The sequence below is a fragment of the Odontomachus brunneus genome, unplaced genomic scaffold (genome assembly GCF_010583005.1).
Source record: "Odontomachus brunneus isolate Ranch 3 - 2012 unplaced genomic scaffold, Obru_v1 Obru_scaffold_283, whole genome shotgun sequence".
Classification (NCBI taxonomy): Eukaryota; Metazoa; Arthropoda; class Insecta; order Hymenoptera; family Formicidae; genus Odontomachus; species Odontomachus brunneus.
The window spans coordinates 206,522-220,380 of NW_022639733.1; the positions used below are offsets into that span (position 1 = coordinate 206,522).

At 37.3% G+C, this 13,859-nt stretch overlaps 2 protein-coding genes and 1 long non-coding RNA gene across 3 annotated transcripts in view; 1 reads left to right on the forward strand and 2 right to left on the reverse strand.

The window, feature by feature from the left end:
- Nucleotides 1–6,714, forward strand: part of LOC116853159 — a 10,064-nt gene extending 3,350 nt beyond the window's left edge. The window contains exons 3-4 of the long non-coding RNA XR_004379914.1: nucleotides 2,782–5,442; nucleotides 5,954–6,714. This is a non-coding gene — a long non-coding RNA (uncharacterized LOC116853159). The remainder of the gene's footprint in view (nucleotides 1–2,781; nucleotides 5,443–5,953) is intronic.
- Nucleotides 1–10,284, reverse strand: part of LOC116853158 (ankyrin repeat domain-containing protein 29) — a 19,907-nt gene extending 9,623 nt beyond the window's left edge. Inside the window, exons 1-3 of the mRNA XM_032834065.1 lie at nucleotides 9,869–10,284; nucleotides 6,709–6,819; nucleotides 5,241–5,339 (exon numbers count right to left, since the gene is read on the reverse strand). Coding sequence (XP_032689956.1) covers nucleotides 5,241–5,339; nucleotides 6,709–6,819; nucleotides 9,869–9,880 — 222 coding nt within the window. The 5' untranslated portion in view covers nucleotides 9,881–10,284. The remainder of the gene's footprint in view (nucleotides 1–5,240; nucleotides 5,340–6,708; nucleotides 6,820–9,868) is intronic.
- Nucleotides 10,285–11,013: 729 nt separating this feature from the next.
- The window catches only part of LOC116853168 (scm-like with four MBT domains protein 2), a 4,737-nt gene continuing 1,891 nt past the window's right edge, over nucleotides 11,014–13,859 (reverse strand). The window contains exons 4-6 of the mRNA XM_032834096.1: nucleotides 12,364–13,274; nucleotides 11,595–12,250; nucleotides 11,014–11,501 (exon numbers count right to left, since the gene is read on the reverse strand). Coding sequence (XP_032689987.1) covers nucleotides 11,346–11,501; nucleotides 11,595–12,250; nucleotides 12,364–13,274 — 1,723 coding nt within the window. The 3' untranslated portion in view covers nucleotides 11,014–11,345. The remainder of the gene's footprint in view (nucleotides 11,502–11,594; nucleotides 12,251–12,363; nucleotides 13,275–13,859) is intronic.

The window sequence follows — 13,859 nt, forward strand, 5'->3', positions numbered from 1 at the left end:
GAGAAGAATGCATTAATGGATGTTGTGGTCTTTTTCACGTGTATTTTTGTGACGTGTGATTGGACGCGTTGTACAATTTTTTTGTCAATTACGACTTCTTTTTTGGGCTATTTTGTCATATTCGAAACTTTTACCTAAAGTTAACCCGTTTTTATTTCAATAAGTAATAATAATAATTTTTAGTTTTTGTCAATACAGTTAGACGTAGTTCTTTGTCACGAATCTATTAGTACAAAAAACTTATTTTTCTTAAAAATGTGACTTAACCACTTTTTTCCTTGACATGACAGAGCTGTCACGAATTTTGTAGAATTTACGTGCATAGTTTAATAAACTATTTCGTAGTTATTGCAACTGAAACTAAATGTGATTACGAAAATTACACATTACTATATAAGGAGAATCAATAACTATTATCGTATTGAATATTTTCGAAGTAAAAAAACAAAGGTACCTTTAAAATCTTGCAATATAACTTCTAAATAATTTATCAAATTGTTGTATACAATAATACAATAATTCTATGTACAAAATTCACACAGTTGTCACCCGTATAGTTAATACATCGACAGTCTCTTCGACCACGTCTTTCTCTCTGAAGAGTAAATGATTATGAGCAGATAAACTCTCCAATTTTTCTCCTGGATGTTCACTCGCGGTGATCGCTCGTTAGAAATTTCTGCTGCTTTCGCGAGAAATGTTCATTTTTCATTTCTGTCCCCTTTTTCGCTGCACGAAAAAAAATAATTTGCTGCAGCAGCAAACTAATTTGCTACACATGGACAGTTAAATATAATTCGCTGTGTTAGCTACGTTTTCTTTGCTGCCTATTTTCTTGTTATCATAGTAAGAAAATTGGCTCCTGCAGCAAAGAAAAAGTAGCTAATACAGCAAATTATGTTTGGTTGTCCATATGTAGCAGATCTTTTTTTTCCGTGTGATGTTCCGCGAGCTACACGCAAAAAAATGATTTAATATCAGCTAAACCGCGGTAGCTGATTCAAACTTAGTCAAAAGGTTAATCGTTTAGCTGTCACTGTTAAGAATTGGCTATGACAGCTAAGATGCATTCGCTATGAAATACAAATATATTAGGTGACATTAAAAATGCACATTATTTTAAATAGCTACGAAAATGGCAGTTATTCCTAAATTTCTTATCGTATGCATATATTAAAGAAGTGTGCCGTACAGCTACAATCATTTGTTACAGTCATTTATTTCTAGCAGCCAATATTTCTCGCTGTAGCGCCTAAGTTTAACAGTGAATAAATTTAGTTTCGGTAGTATCGACATTAGCTGTCCCTATTTCAGTGACACATCTTATCTGCCACAGCTATTTTTTAGCTCTGGAAGCTAATTCTTTTTTTGCGTGTACATTTCGTAGTTCATCCGCGCGCCTTCCTAATGACCGCGGTAACGCGGATGACGTTCCTGGACGGATCGTGGACATTTATCAGGGATAATTCTTCAACTTCCACGTTATACAGTCGTTGTTTCGCGCATGTTTCGCAGGTGCCGCTATTAAGAGGCGCATTAGAAACACGCGAACTTGCACGCACGAGTATTTTACGATAGCGGTAAGCTCACGTGCTTCGTTCACGTAACCTTGGAATGTTTCTCGTCTAGTTTCTCTTATAGCCCCGTGATATTCGTACCGCACAAAAAACGCTCGCGTTGCCGTCGCTCTCTTTGGAATCAGCGCGAGTCGATCGTCAAAATCGCTCGACGAATCTCAATCGTCGCTCCGCCGCGACGAATTGAATCCGCGAATTATCATTCCCCGCCAATTGCGGGTACACGCTGGGAGATTTATCGACGAATTACCGCGCGCTGCGATAAATTAATATACGAAAAACCGATAATGAGATACAATTATGCGGCGCGAGTAACGGGTGTCGGGTTCGCGCGGCGCTAATTTAGAAGAGGGTTCGCGTTGTTTTCCAGTTCGCCGATGGAAATGATCTGCGCTGCATCTCGATCCGCTGATTGCGTAAGACGACGCACGCGTTTAACGGCTTTTAACGAACGTTTGCGTAATTCATCGCCGAGCATGACGCCGCGACTGCCGTCTGCTCGTTCTCGTCGTCGTCGTTTATACTCGATCTTGAGAACAGCGTGCCGTGTCATGGCTTTCGATCACTGAACGTTACACATTTCTATTTTCGAGCGCGTCCGCTCATCGCGTTTTTCCCGGTTTCCAACAATAATCGTGTCTGCCACGCGATTGAGAATATTTGGAACAAGTTTCACAACGAATCAGCGCGCTTTTATGACTTTTTCGGATTTATATGGCACGACAGACGTCTGCGTTTTAACATGGAATATAAATCTTTTCATAACAGAAAAAAACATTCCTGTTTTGAGAATATCTATGTTTATTAATACGTTAATCGAATAAAAAAGATATAGATCCATTTAAAAAAGTGAAGATGACTTTGACGTTTTTTTTTTTTTAAAGAAAAAGAACATTTTCGAAATTTTAATGTTGATCCATTTTATTGCCGTTTAAAAACTAACTAATTGCATCTAGAACTTCTTCCTGTCCGATCATTGTAACTAATAAAAATATAAGGGATATCGTTACGGTGAATATATTCCATATATGAAACAATAATTGTTAATTGAGCACATTAGTTTTAATATGGATATTAATTTTTTATTGTTTACTTATTTAATTTTGACTATTGTTAATTCTAATATCGTAGTTATTTAACATTAAAATAAATCATTATATATCGTTCAGTAATTAGTGTTGATATTATATAAATTTCTTTTCAGGGGAATTGGAGAAATCAAAATCCGAACCGCTGCTTCGCGAGTTGCAAACGTTGCAAAACGGGAACATATAGTCAGCGGTGAATGTGAGCAACGACTTGAAATACTGACTTGTAAATACGGACTTTTATACTTCCTAAAATATACTAAAATATACGATGTAAGCGCGACGCTGGTTCGCTATACGTCGGTGATCTCTTGTTATCAATTTGCATACAATGCTGTAATTCTGAATGGCACGAGGCACTCGTAGAGAAAGAACGAGCAAGAAAATGAGAGAGAGAGAGAGAGAGAGAGAAACGTGGCGCGATAAATCTTCACGTGGCACTTAAAAAAGGGATAGCTTCCTGGTGCTTGGAACGACATGCTTCGCAACGAGCTTTTTATGTCTCGTCGAGACTCTTCACGTGTGTAAAAATCCGACGTGTATGAAGAAAAAAAGGAAACGCGATGGATCGGAAGATAGTGGAGGGCTCCGAGAAGTTTTATAAATTCTATTTCGAAGCCGCGACACTCTCCGAGCGAGCGTCTAAAAAAAGAAATCCTTAAAGAGAAGGTCGTCAAGTCTGAACTGTGCTGGCGAGTTACGCAGAGCGCTTACGACACGAGCTGTATCGTAACGTACACGTGGAAGGCACTTTTCAGGAAGCAAGCGAGTTCTTTCAACGAACCCGGAATAGAAATCTTTTCGTGACAAAAGTACCAACGCGCCGACAATTTTTGAATTATAATCGCAAATGAATCACCTTCTGCGAATAGCGAGGCGTTATTTCTCATTTGAATTCAGCTGGACGTGAATTTTCATGAAATTTTACTTTGACGCTTAGTTACCGCGATTTTTAATACGGAAAGTCAAAGAGATTACGCAATCGAAGTTTTATCGGGGATAAATCGACATCGATCAAAGAACTTGCACTCCTAAATATTTGCACGAAAAAGAAGATTTAACTACCGTAACTAATCACGATTCGCTGAAAATATAATTGTCGTCGTTTAAAAATTTGCTGCTGCAACTAAAACTTGCTACACACAGAAAAAATATCATTCCTTTGCTAAGAAAAGCTATTATATTCAGTTTACTTTTCTTCTTTTGAATGATTATCTTCAACGCGAAGAATATTTGTCTAATAACAGTCTTAAAATACGCTTATCAACTTTTAAAAAGCTCATTACCACACATTCAAAAGAAGGATTTATTTTCAAGTTCCAAGAATATCATAAAACTTTAACAAAAAGTTAGTTCGAGTTTATGCAGTAAATAAACCGACTATTTATTTTAATTTAATACTCTTGATTAAAATATTAAACTTACTAGGATCCAGAATGTATTTTAAATAAATTTAGTGCTCATTAACTTATGTGATATAGATTTCCAAATATTTAAACTTATGAAATAAAACAAGTAATGTATATTTGAATGCAGTATGCATTTTTTTGTGTGTACTTCTTATGTATACACATTTTTCTATGTATATTTTTCTTATGTATACACATTTTTCTGTGTTTTTTCTGTGTGTATATTCATATGTTACAACGAACAACTGTCAACACAGATTCTTGCTGCAGCAGCATTTTTCTTCTCCGTGTAATTGTACTATCTGATTTTTCAATCAAATATGCACGAAATAATCGAGGTCTCTTTCGCAATGGCAATTAAACTGGAGCCAGCGAGCAGACCCGAGACGGCAATATACCCATTAAATACCGGTTTTATTAAAGCTATCAATGTCTACGCGACTACGCGATAAAATAGTGCGCGATTTCGAGAACACACATTCGAACGTCATCCTATTTCTATTCGTCGATGCCGAGGTATCGAAGATAAATGTCACAAAACGACGACTAAACATATTATTAACGCGGCATCGTAATTATCGTTGAAGAACATTATGCTTTAAAGGTATCATCGCGCATTATCACTCATGATTACACACGACGCACGTCGACGATTAAAGCGTGCACTCTAATTTCAACGCGACGTGAAATTTGCGGCACTATGGTATGTTTTCTTAAACGACTATGATATGACAGTACATAAAGGCGACCGAGTTTGCGAAATATCGCTGATCTCATCGGCGACTGTTTCGTGTGATTTTAGAAAAAGATAAAGTGCCTGGCTGATAATGTTCGTCTACACAGTTATTATCAACTTCCTGAGAGAGCAACGATGACTGGAAAACCCACTCTATCGTTATCACAAATTTTTATCACTCTATTTCAATAAATTCGCAATCAAATCAAAATCGCGCTTTTGTTTCGCGACACGATCGCATTTTTCTGTTTTTCCTCTTTCTTCTAATTTTTAGGGGATGCGATTTTCGAGAGAACTCGGTCTAGGAATCTCAGCTACTGTTGAATGAGAGACGACAGACATACTCCCGTCGTCTCATTCAGACACGGAGTTCCATTCATTCATGCCACGGAGACATCGTCCGTACGTGGAAAGAATCATAATCACTCACCAGCCTTTTGGCGTTCGGGTCTGCTCCTTGGTGTAGTAACTCGGTCACGGCGTCGATGTGGCCGGCGGCGGCAGCTAGTATCAAGGGTGTCGTGCCATCCTGAAAAAGAAGAAAAGTCAGCTGAGCGGCCTCATTGCGAAACTTCGCTTCGATGATTCGATCAGCCGCGAAACTTTCTTCCCGGCGAACGTTACCGTCGAATGTATGTCGTATTTTCTAATCGATTCCTAGCAAGTTATTAGGATAATTCTAGGTTTGTCTTTTTTCTTTTTTACTAACACACGAGTTAATATACGACTATGATAATACGTTACGTTTAAGCGTGAATTTGTGCGTAGAAACGGACGTTTCCGTTTATCATTGCTGAAAGCTTGACGTCTTTTTTCTTCTTTGTTAGATAACAGTTGAAGGATTATTATAGCATATAATTATATTTGTATGTATGATAAATTGTATAACTTTTAATATATATATTTTTTAATTTTATACAAAATATTATTAAACATGTTATATATATATATATATATATATATATATATATATATATATATATATATAACATATATATTATATATTTATATATATTATATATATTGCTCATATATATATATATATATATTTTACATCTATATTATATGTTTGTGTGTGTGTGTGTAAAATATGTAATATTATATGTGCAATTTATAATTTTTGCTATCATTAACATTTTTTAGATATGACTGCGTTCAAGGACGAGTGGATCGGCGATTACATTCACGACAATCGAACAGAATCGTGACACTAGATTCGGCTCGGCACGATTCCATATGGACAAAGCTCGCAAAAACACGCTAGTAAAACGCAACTTCCATTGCCGAAGTGGCACGATTAGTGTGTCCGCGCGTGTGATCTAATAAACCACTTTCAAGACGCTGAGAGGAGTAACGTTACCTACGCTGCTCGCTCCTCGTGCATCGCCTCGTCGTTTGCATAATGAGACCGACCGTCAGCGAGGAGAGAAAACCGGCGGCCGTAAATCACGCGTCTGCCATAAAATCGCCGAACCGTCGTTAGACTAATACTTTTCGCGATTTCGATCGCGAAACAAGTCGGTAGTTTCGAGCTGGCCTCCGACGGTAACATCGTACACGTTCCTCTCGAGCGATCAGACAAAATCAGTAAAAGAAGTCAAAAAGAAGTAAAAATATCTTGATTTCTTACTTGAAATCGTGCATTGAGAAAAAATATTTGTAAATTTATTTGCGAGATAGAAGTCTATTTCGCGCAAATATACTTTACATGTTACAGATAAATTTTCAAATATCTTTTTTGTCAGTGCATCGACTTCTGGCTGATCAGTCTGATTGGACTCCATTAAGGGTTTTTCGTTAATAATATTTTACCCTCGCAATAAAACTTTCCAGTAGATAATAATAATGTCTTTTCTAGATTTTATCGTGATAAATAAGGGTGATAATGCGATACTCACCTTATCCTTGCAATCAACGTGGACGCGTCCGGAGTCCAGCAAGACGCGAAGGCGTTTAGCATCCCCACGTGCCGCCGCTAAGTGCAACTCCACGTCCCAAGGCGATTCCTTCTGCAAAAGTAAAAAATAATCGATTAGATACTAATGGGCTTTTTTGCTTCGTTGATTGCGTAAAGTGCCGGTTGTTAAGAAAAACCGCAATCGATAAGAAACCCGAGCAGATGTTCCATCAAACCTTAGACCATACAAAGTCGAAAGGATTTAATGTTTTCAAGCATTTTATCAAAGAAATTAATCTCGGAATTTAGAAAGAATTTAACACTTAACCGACAAAACGTATATAATTTCCTTATTAGATTTCACATACACAGAAAAGAATATTATTTTACTGCTGAGAAAAATTACTCAGTTTACTTTCTTTCTTTTAAGTTACCTTTATCGGAAAATATTTTCTTGATAATAATCTTAAGATATATTCATCGCAAATTCGAAAAAAGTTTATAATTATCATCAGAGGAAGAATTTATTCTCTTTTTTTCAAAAATATTATAAAACTATACTGTTATATCATTATATTATTAAACTTGAAAATTTATTTATGGGATATAAAGTTTATTTTTGTGAAATAAATGTTTACCTTCACGAAAATTTTAAAATATTTTTTTTTCAGAACTACAAAACTTACAAAATACCCAAAACAAGTAATATTTACTTGAATGCAGTACATATTTTTCTGTGTGGTGTGTCCCAAGGACAAGAAGCACATCTCGCAAAAGATATGTATCACGCAAATCAATATTTCATGAAACACTTCTATATATTCATACTTAAGAAATATCTAAAAAAAAGACTGAAATATTTGTCTATATAAAGTTCTATATTCAGTTAAGTTCTATATAAAGTTATATAGTTCATTTCTGTGAAATAAAATTTATTTCTTGAAATGAACTTTATATTTCGCAAATAAATTTTTAAGTGCTTTTTTCACGTCAATCGTGTTAATTTGATATGATAATTCTGATTCGTTCGGATTAATTGTTCATTTTTATTATTTGGATTAATTAATTTCGTTTAATTTTACACTGGGAAAAAAATATTTGAAAATTTATTGGTGAAATGAAAGTTTGTTTTACAGAAATAAACCTCATTTCATAAAAATAAATTTTCCAAGTACCTTCTTTCCTCAGTATTTTTATTACTTATTAGACCATTATAGCCCTTTAATTTTTGCCCGGAGAATTTGTCTCTACACAGTTTCGAGCGAGTACAGATATCGTGTCAGAACAACGGCGAAACGATGGAAAACGTTGCCATACCGAATCCGGCACGGAAGTACGAGCCGTTGGCCGGTATAATGTAATATAAATGTATCCGTAAATATGCATGTAACTCACTGAAACGACGCTGAAGAAACTCTGGCCAAATATTTTTAGCGCCTTCATAATTTTCACCGCTGTCATCAGCACACGGCGCCGATATTTCTCTGGACGAAATAAAGACCGGCCTTATTTTCCGATCCTTATTTTACGATTTAACGGTAAACACGACGTGAACATTTTCAACGTCTCCCGCGACAACAATCTGATTGACTTTGACCTTCGTTTTCGATGTTTACGGAACGACTTTGATGTAAGTGATACACCTGTCGCAAACATCTCTCGCGAATTTGACGACAAAAGAAAACAATCGCACAAAAACGCCTGCGTATCTCGACAGATTTTTACGTTTTAGATCTAGTTGCGTCAGTCAAGTGTGGAAGCTACACTGAGAATAAAAATATCTGAAAATTTATTTGTCAAAGTTTGTTCACAGAAATAAACTTTCTTTCACAAAAATAAATTCTATTTTAAACAGAAATAAACTTTATATCCTACAAATAAGTTTTCAATTATCTTAATTCAGTGTATCAATAGTCGTTACTTAAAACTTGATCAGATGAGATATTCTACTATATAAATGAGATATTTGAATGCAAAGGTAGATATGAATTTTTGTGAATGAATCGTGATTATAAATGTAATGTCACACATATTATGTATGATTTAAGTAAAAGAAATAAATAAAAAATCTAAGATCTCATCGTATTTATTTAGCATTTTAAGTCTCAAGTGGCGACCATCGATACGGGTTTTGGTTATCCACGTTCCAACGAGACTCTCGCGCCACAGTGTTTCGAGAAATTCCACGCGGAGATGGAGAAAATCGGCCGGTTGGCGCACAAGCCCGCCCGTTATTCGCCGATTTACCGATTCCGAGCGCGCGCGTCACGGATCGCAGACATAAAATTGCGGAACGCGCTTACCGTTGGATCGGTGCGCTCGATGGCGCGGAAAATGTCTTATTGCAGGATTTCACAACGTTAGCCGGCATTTCGTCGCAAGGAGTACACCCGCAAGGAAGAATTCGGAAAAGTGACGGCGATTAAGCGGGGCCTCGTCGCGAACCGCGTCGGTTTTTGTTTTTAATCGCGCTCGCAGGTGCGCCTCACTCATTGCGAATAACGCGCTAATAAAAAGATACGACGCGTGTGTACCTCGTCGACACGTTGAGGTCGAACACGGGCTCTCCTTTTTTTCTTTCTTTCTCGCTCGATACGCAAATTGGTATCGCGTAAAGATGTACAATCGCGGCGAAGGAAAAACACACGGTGAGAGAAGAGTGATCGAGAGGAACGGCGTTCTCTTTGGAGGAAAGTCGACCAATCAGAGATCGAAGCGCAATAACTAAATGGCCACGTTTACAAATGAACAATACGAAAAAGGCGTACAATAACGCCCAAGTCATTCGCCATCGCGCGATCATTCGAAAAATTTGGCGATATTGCGACCTCTAGTCTGCCGTAAACAACTGATAAAACGACGGCTTTTCTCTGTCTCTCTCTTCCTCTCTTTCTGAAAAAAGGTGAATCGCCTGACACAATAAAAACATTGCAAAAAAGGTACAGTCCGAGTGGAAATTGCGCGACGTGCACGAGAAAGAGTGTGAGAGAGAGAGAGAGAGAGAAAGCGCTGAAATTCGATTGAATCGAAGACAAATGAAAAATGGAGAAGCACCCGCGTCCAGAGAGCTTTCAGAAGGTGTAAATCCGCTTCCTGAAAATCGCGATGACAGAGAGAGCACGAAGCGTATCCTCGCGTACCTTCGACTCGTCGACACTCACCTTCATGGACATGTTGAAAGTCACGGCTGCTCGCTACTGGCGTGTCGTTATTGTTGTTGCTGCTGCTGCTGCTGCAGTGCGCGCCGATCAATCACTCGTCGCTCTTGCCGACAGTGTGGTAAAACAAGCGCATCGCGTTTTGTCGCGACGTGTCGTCGTACGCGTACTCGTTCATTCACTCGATCGTTCTCTACGCGTTCCGCGTGCACTCGAGCGCGAGAACAACAACGAGGACTACCCACCCATCCGATACGGAGCGCGTCCCGCTACTGAAAGCGATTTTCTGTCGCAGCCCGTTTTCAAGCGTCGCTCCTCTCACCGCAACACCCGCTCTCTCACGCACGTCACTTCGTCGGCTCGCGCGAAACATCTGAACGTCATCGTGTCGAGTGACGTCGTCTACGTGCTACGAGCGCTCCGATTCAACTGCGCGTCCTTCGCGTGAAGCGCGCCGCAGTGCCGTGGCCGTCTGCGCGATGGCAGCACCTCGCGGTGCGAGGCAGCCATCTTGGAATTAGAGCCCGGCAATTTTGATTTACCGAGCAATGCTCTCGGCGGACTGCTATGAACTCGCGAGACGCATCTGGAGATTCGTGTATTATCGACCGTTATATTCGACTATGAATTGAGAATTGCCATAAGATCAATTTAAATCTTGATTGGTCCGACTATAATTCTCAATCCATAGACTGATACGGGTATTATCTGCTTGAAATAGTATGTCTAGTTTATTAAAATATATATAAATTTACTTTAGAATTCTAGTGCATTTTATTGCAATCCAAGTACGAAAGATATTTTTTTATATAAATCTTAATTTTATTTTTTTTCTAATAAAAGAATAGTTCTATAATAAGTATCTGATAAGGAAATAAAAAACATAATGTTGTTAATTTGTCAAATTCACTTCGCGCAAATATCTTGTGATATTATTTTGTAGAACAGTTTATTTTTTTATATAGCGCTTGCACTTGACGCTTTTTTTACCTTTTTTTTACCTTTTTTTTAAAGATAAGTTTTGTGCTGATATATATGTACATCATAGAAATTTTACATATTTATTTTTAAATTATTCAAAATGGCTATAATCTATATTTGTATCAGAACCTGTGACTGCTAAACGTAAAGAGAATTGAAAAACAAGCTTTAGTTTTTATGTATTTACTGCTTTAATTGTAAAATCAATAATAATAATTAAATAAAGCACAATATAAATTTCGATTGCATAAAGAAATATTGTTGTGTTGAATTACATGCAGTTTTCTACGTGTTTTCATTACTTGCGTACTTAAAAATAATACATCTAAAAATAATGTTCTTATCATCTAATATAAGTTAATAATATTACACTATATAAATATAATACATGTTCTTTTCGTTTTATCTCGTGATCTCGTGAATACATAACTGTACACACTTATATCACAAACGAAGAAAGCAAATTACATCACGAAATTATCGTTTAGACAATTTGGTATTACTCAGGCTCTACTTCGTTAATGTGCCGCAGAAAGAAGGTAACCTTAACTTGTTCCACATGTCGGCAAAGCTTCATAGCCGCACTCGTTCGCAATTTCATATGTTGAGTAAGAGAAGGAAGGTTTAGCAATAAAAATGCAAGACCGTCGATTTCCTGAAAAGCAGAAAAGTGTCATGAATGTTATGAAAACATGCGATCAGAATATAATACAATTATATACTGAATATAATGCTATTATATACTCACCTCTTCCTTGACGCGATACGCAAGATCTTTGCAATCGCTCGTTTTTCTAAGATAACGAAACACGTCGTCTACGGACCAGAATAGAGGATTCGAATCGAGCTTTCGTGTTTTTGGCCGCCGTTGCGTCTTTTGCATTCTCACGTATTCGGCATCTGCTTCAGAGCAATCGGATTCTATACTTGTGTCCCAATCTCGTTCCCTCTTAAGGCTTCCTCTAGTGATTCCAGAATTTTGCCTAAATTTCGTGGAATGTTGTTTAGAATTTAAACTGGGAGGACTGCACGGCCCCCTGTCCCGCGTCTTTCTGTCGATAAACGAACTACCAGAATCTTCTGAGACATTACTGGAAGGTGTTTCAGTCTTAAAATCATCCGATTTGTCGGACTTTTCTAATCCTTTTTGTATCATGATATCTATTTCTGAGAGTGGTTGTCTCCCATCGTACGACTCTTCGAGACTGTTTGAAACATGCTTTGCCAGATCTAATGACATAAATGAGATATCCTCTTCGTGATCGTATTCATCATGAACTTCTTTATGTTTCACCCATCTACCTCGCCTTCTTTTACGCCTTCTACTCCAAGGTTTTGGTTTTTGCACCATGATACTCGTATATCCTTTAGGCTTTCCTCTTTTTCCAGTTCCAACTGTTGCTGCTGAAAGTGTCGATTAATACGTTTAATAAGACGCTAAACAACAGTATAAATTCGCTATTACGCGAATTGCGATACACAACATATATATATACTTCTACAAAAAATATACTTACTATACTTAGTCTTAGAGGTTTTGTAGCATTCATCGGGACATTGATTTTCCGAAATGTGTAGCGGACCGAATAAATTTGGGCATACCATTAATTTCTTGCATATACCCCGACAAAAGTCTGCTACCATATCTCCGGATGTAACAATGGCTACGTTCGCACGATAAGTATTATTCTTGTGCTTTGCCTTCAAAACTTCCAAGTGATAGCCGGGGTCTGGTTTGGAATCACACTGTAATACCTTCAGTATTCTAGCGCTTCTATAGCCAACGGACACAATCATGGACAAAACTTCTCGCATAACCAATATAACTGGTCCGGGTCCTACTGCCTTGGGAAGAGTCGCTAGTTTGCCCTTTGAAATCATCGGGCCTGTGAAGCATCGGTAATTAAAGTATATTTTTGGGCACCAAAGTGAAGATCGTGGTTCAGATATCGGTATGTCCAAAACATTGTTTTTTTCCTCTTTTACAGATATTTGCAGCTTTTTACACACTTCAACATAATCCCTTGGTGGTTTCAGCGGATAATGATTTGACTCGCACCATCCAACAGGAAAGATTTCCAAGGAATGCATGTCGACTATATGATCTGGTCGGCAATGTTCGTAATTATCTAATTTTATCCATAAGAGATTATCGACGATCTTAGTGATGTGAGCGGCGCATATCACATCTTCATGTTCCAAATCGACAGCCTCTAGTCTCATGCCACATTCGAAGCCTGCTTCAGCAGCACTCTCGCGAATGCTGAACAAGCTTTCGGATGTAGGATTAGCATGGAACGTTTCTAAATATTCATTCCAGTCAAAGTTTTCAGTCTTTCCGGCCCAACTTAATGGTTGAGTAATCCTAAATAAAGAAAACATATGTATATTTTTTTGTACAAATATATATAAGTCTGTACGATCTTTTCACACATTATATCTCTTTACTGTGAAGAAATTAACACGAGGATAAAATAACTTTAAACAGAAATATTAGGAGGAAAAAAAATATTAAGGGGATACTGAAACTAAAAACTTTACCGACAGAACACTGACATTTTTCTGCAAAGTTTACGTCGTATTGATTACACAAAATTACAAAAGCTTTTATGCAATGAAAGTACGTGCAAAAATAAATAGGAGCATTGCTCGATATGTAACGAAAACGAACAAAAAATTTTGAATATAAAATCTCAAGCTGTCAGCGTAATATTTGCCTAATCCAAAAGTTCCACAGCTTATACATATCGAAAGTGTAGATGCTCCGAACAGAAAAATTTTGAAGAACATTGCTCTACCTTCGCATTTGCATTTGGAAGCTTATGAATATCAAAAAAGTTTACAAAAAAATTTCTATACATATATAGTTAGATTTTCTATTTAATATGATAAAACAAAGCAACACATATTCATATAAGTTCTGTATACATATACAAAAAATACGAAAAGCATAGTGTGATTATGTGACGATCGTCTCTGCATTATCGACATTGTTCGAGTTCGTCATCGACTC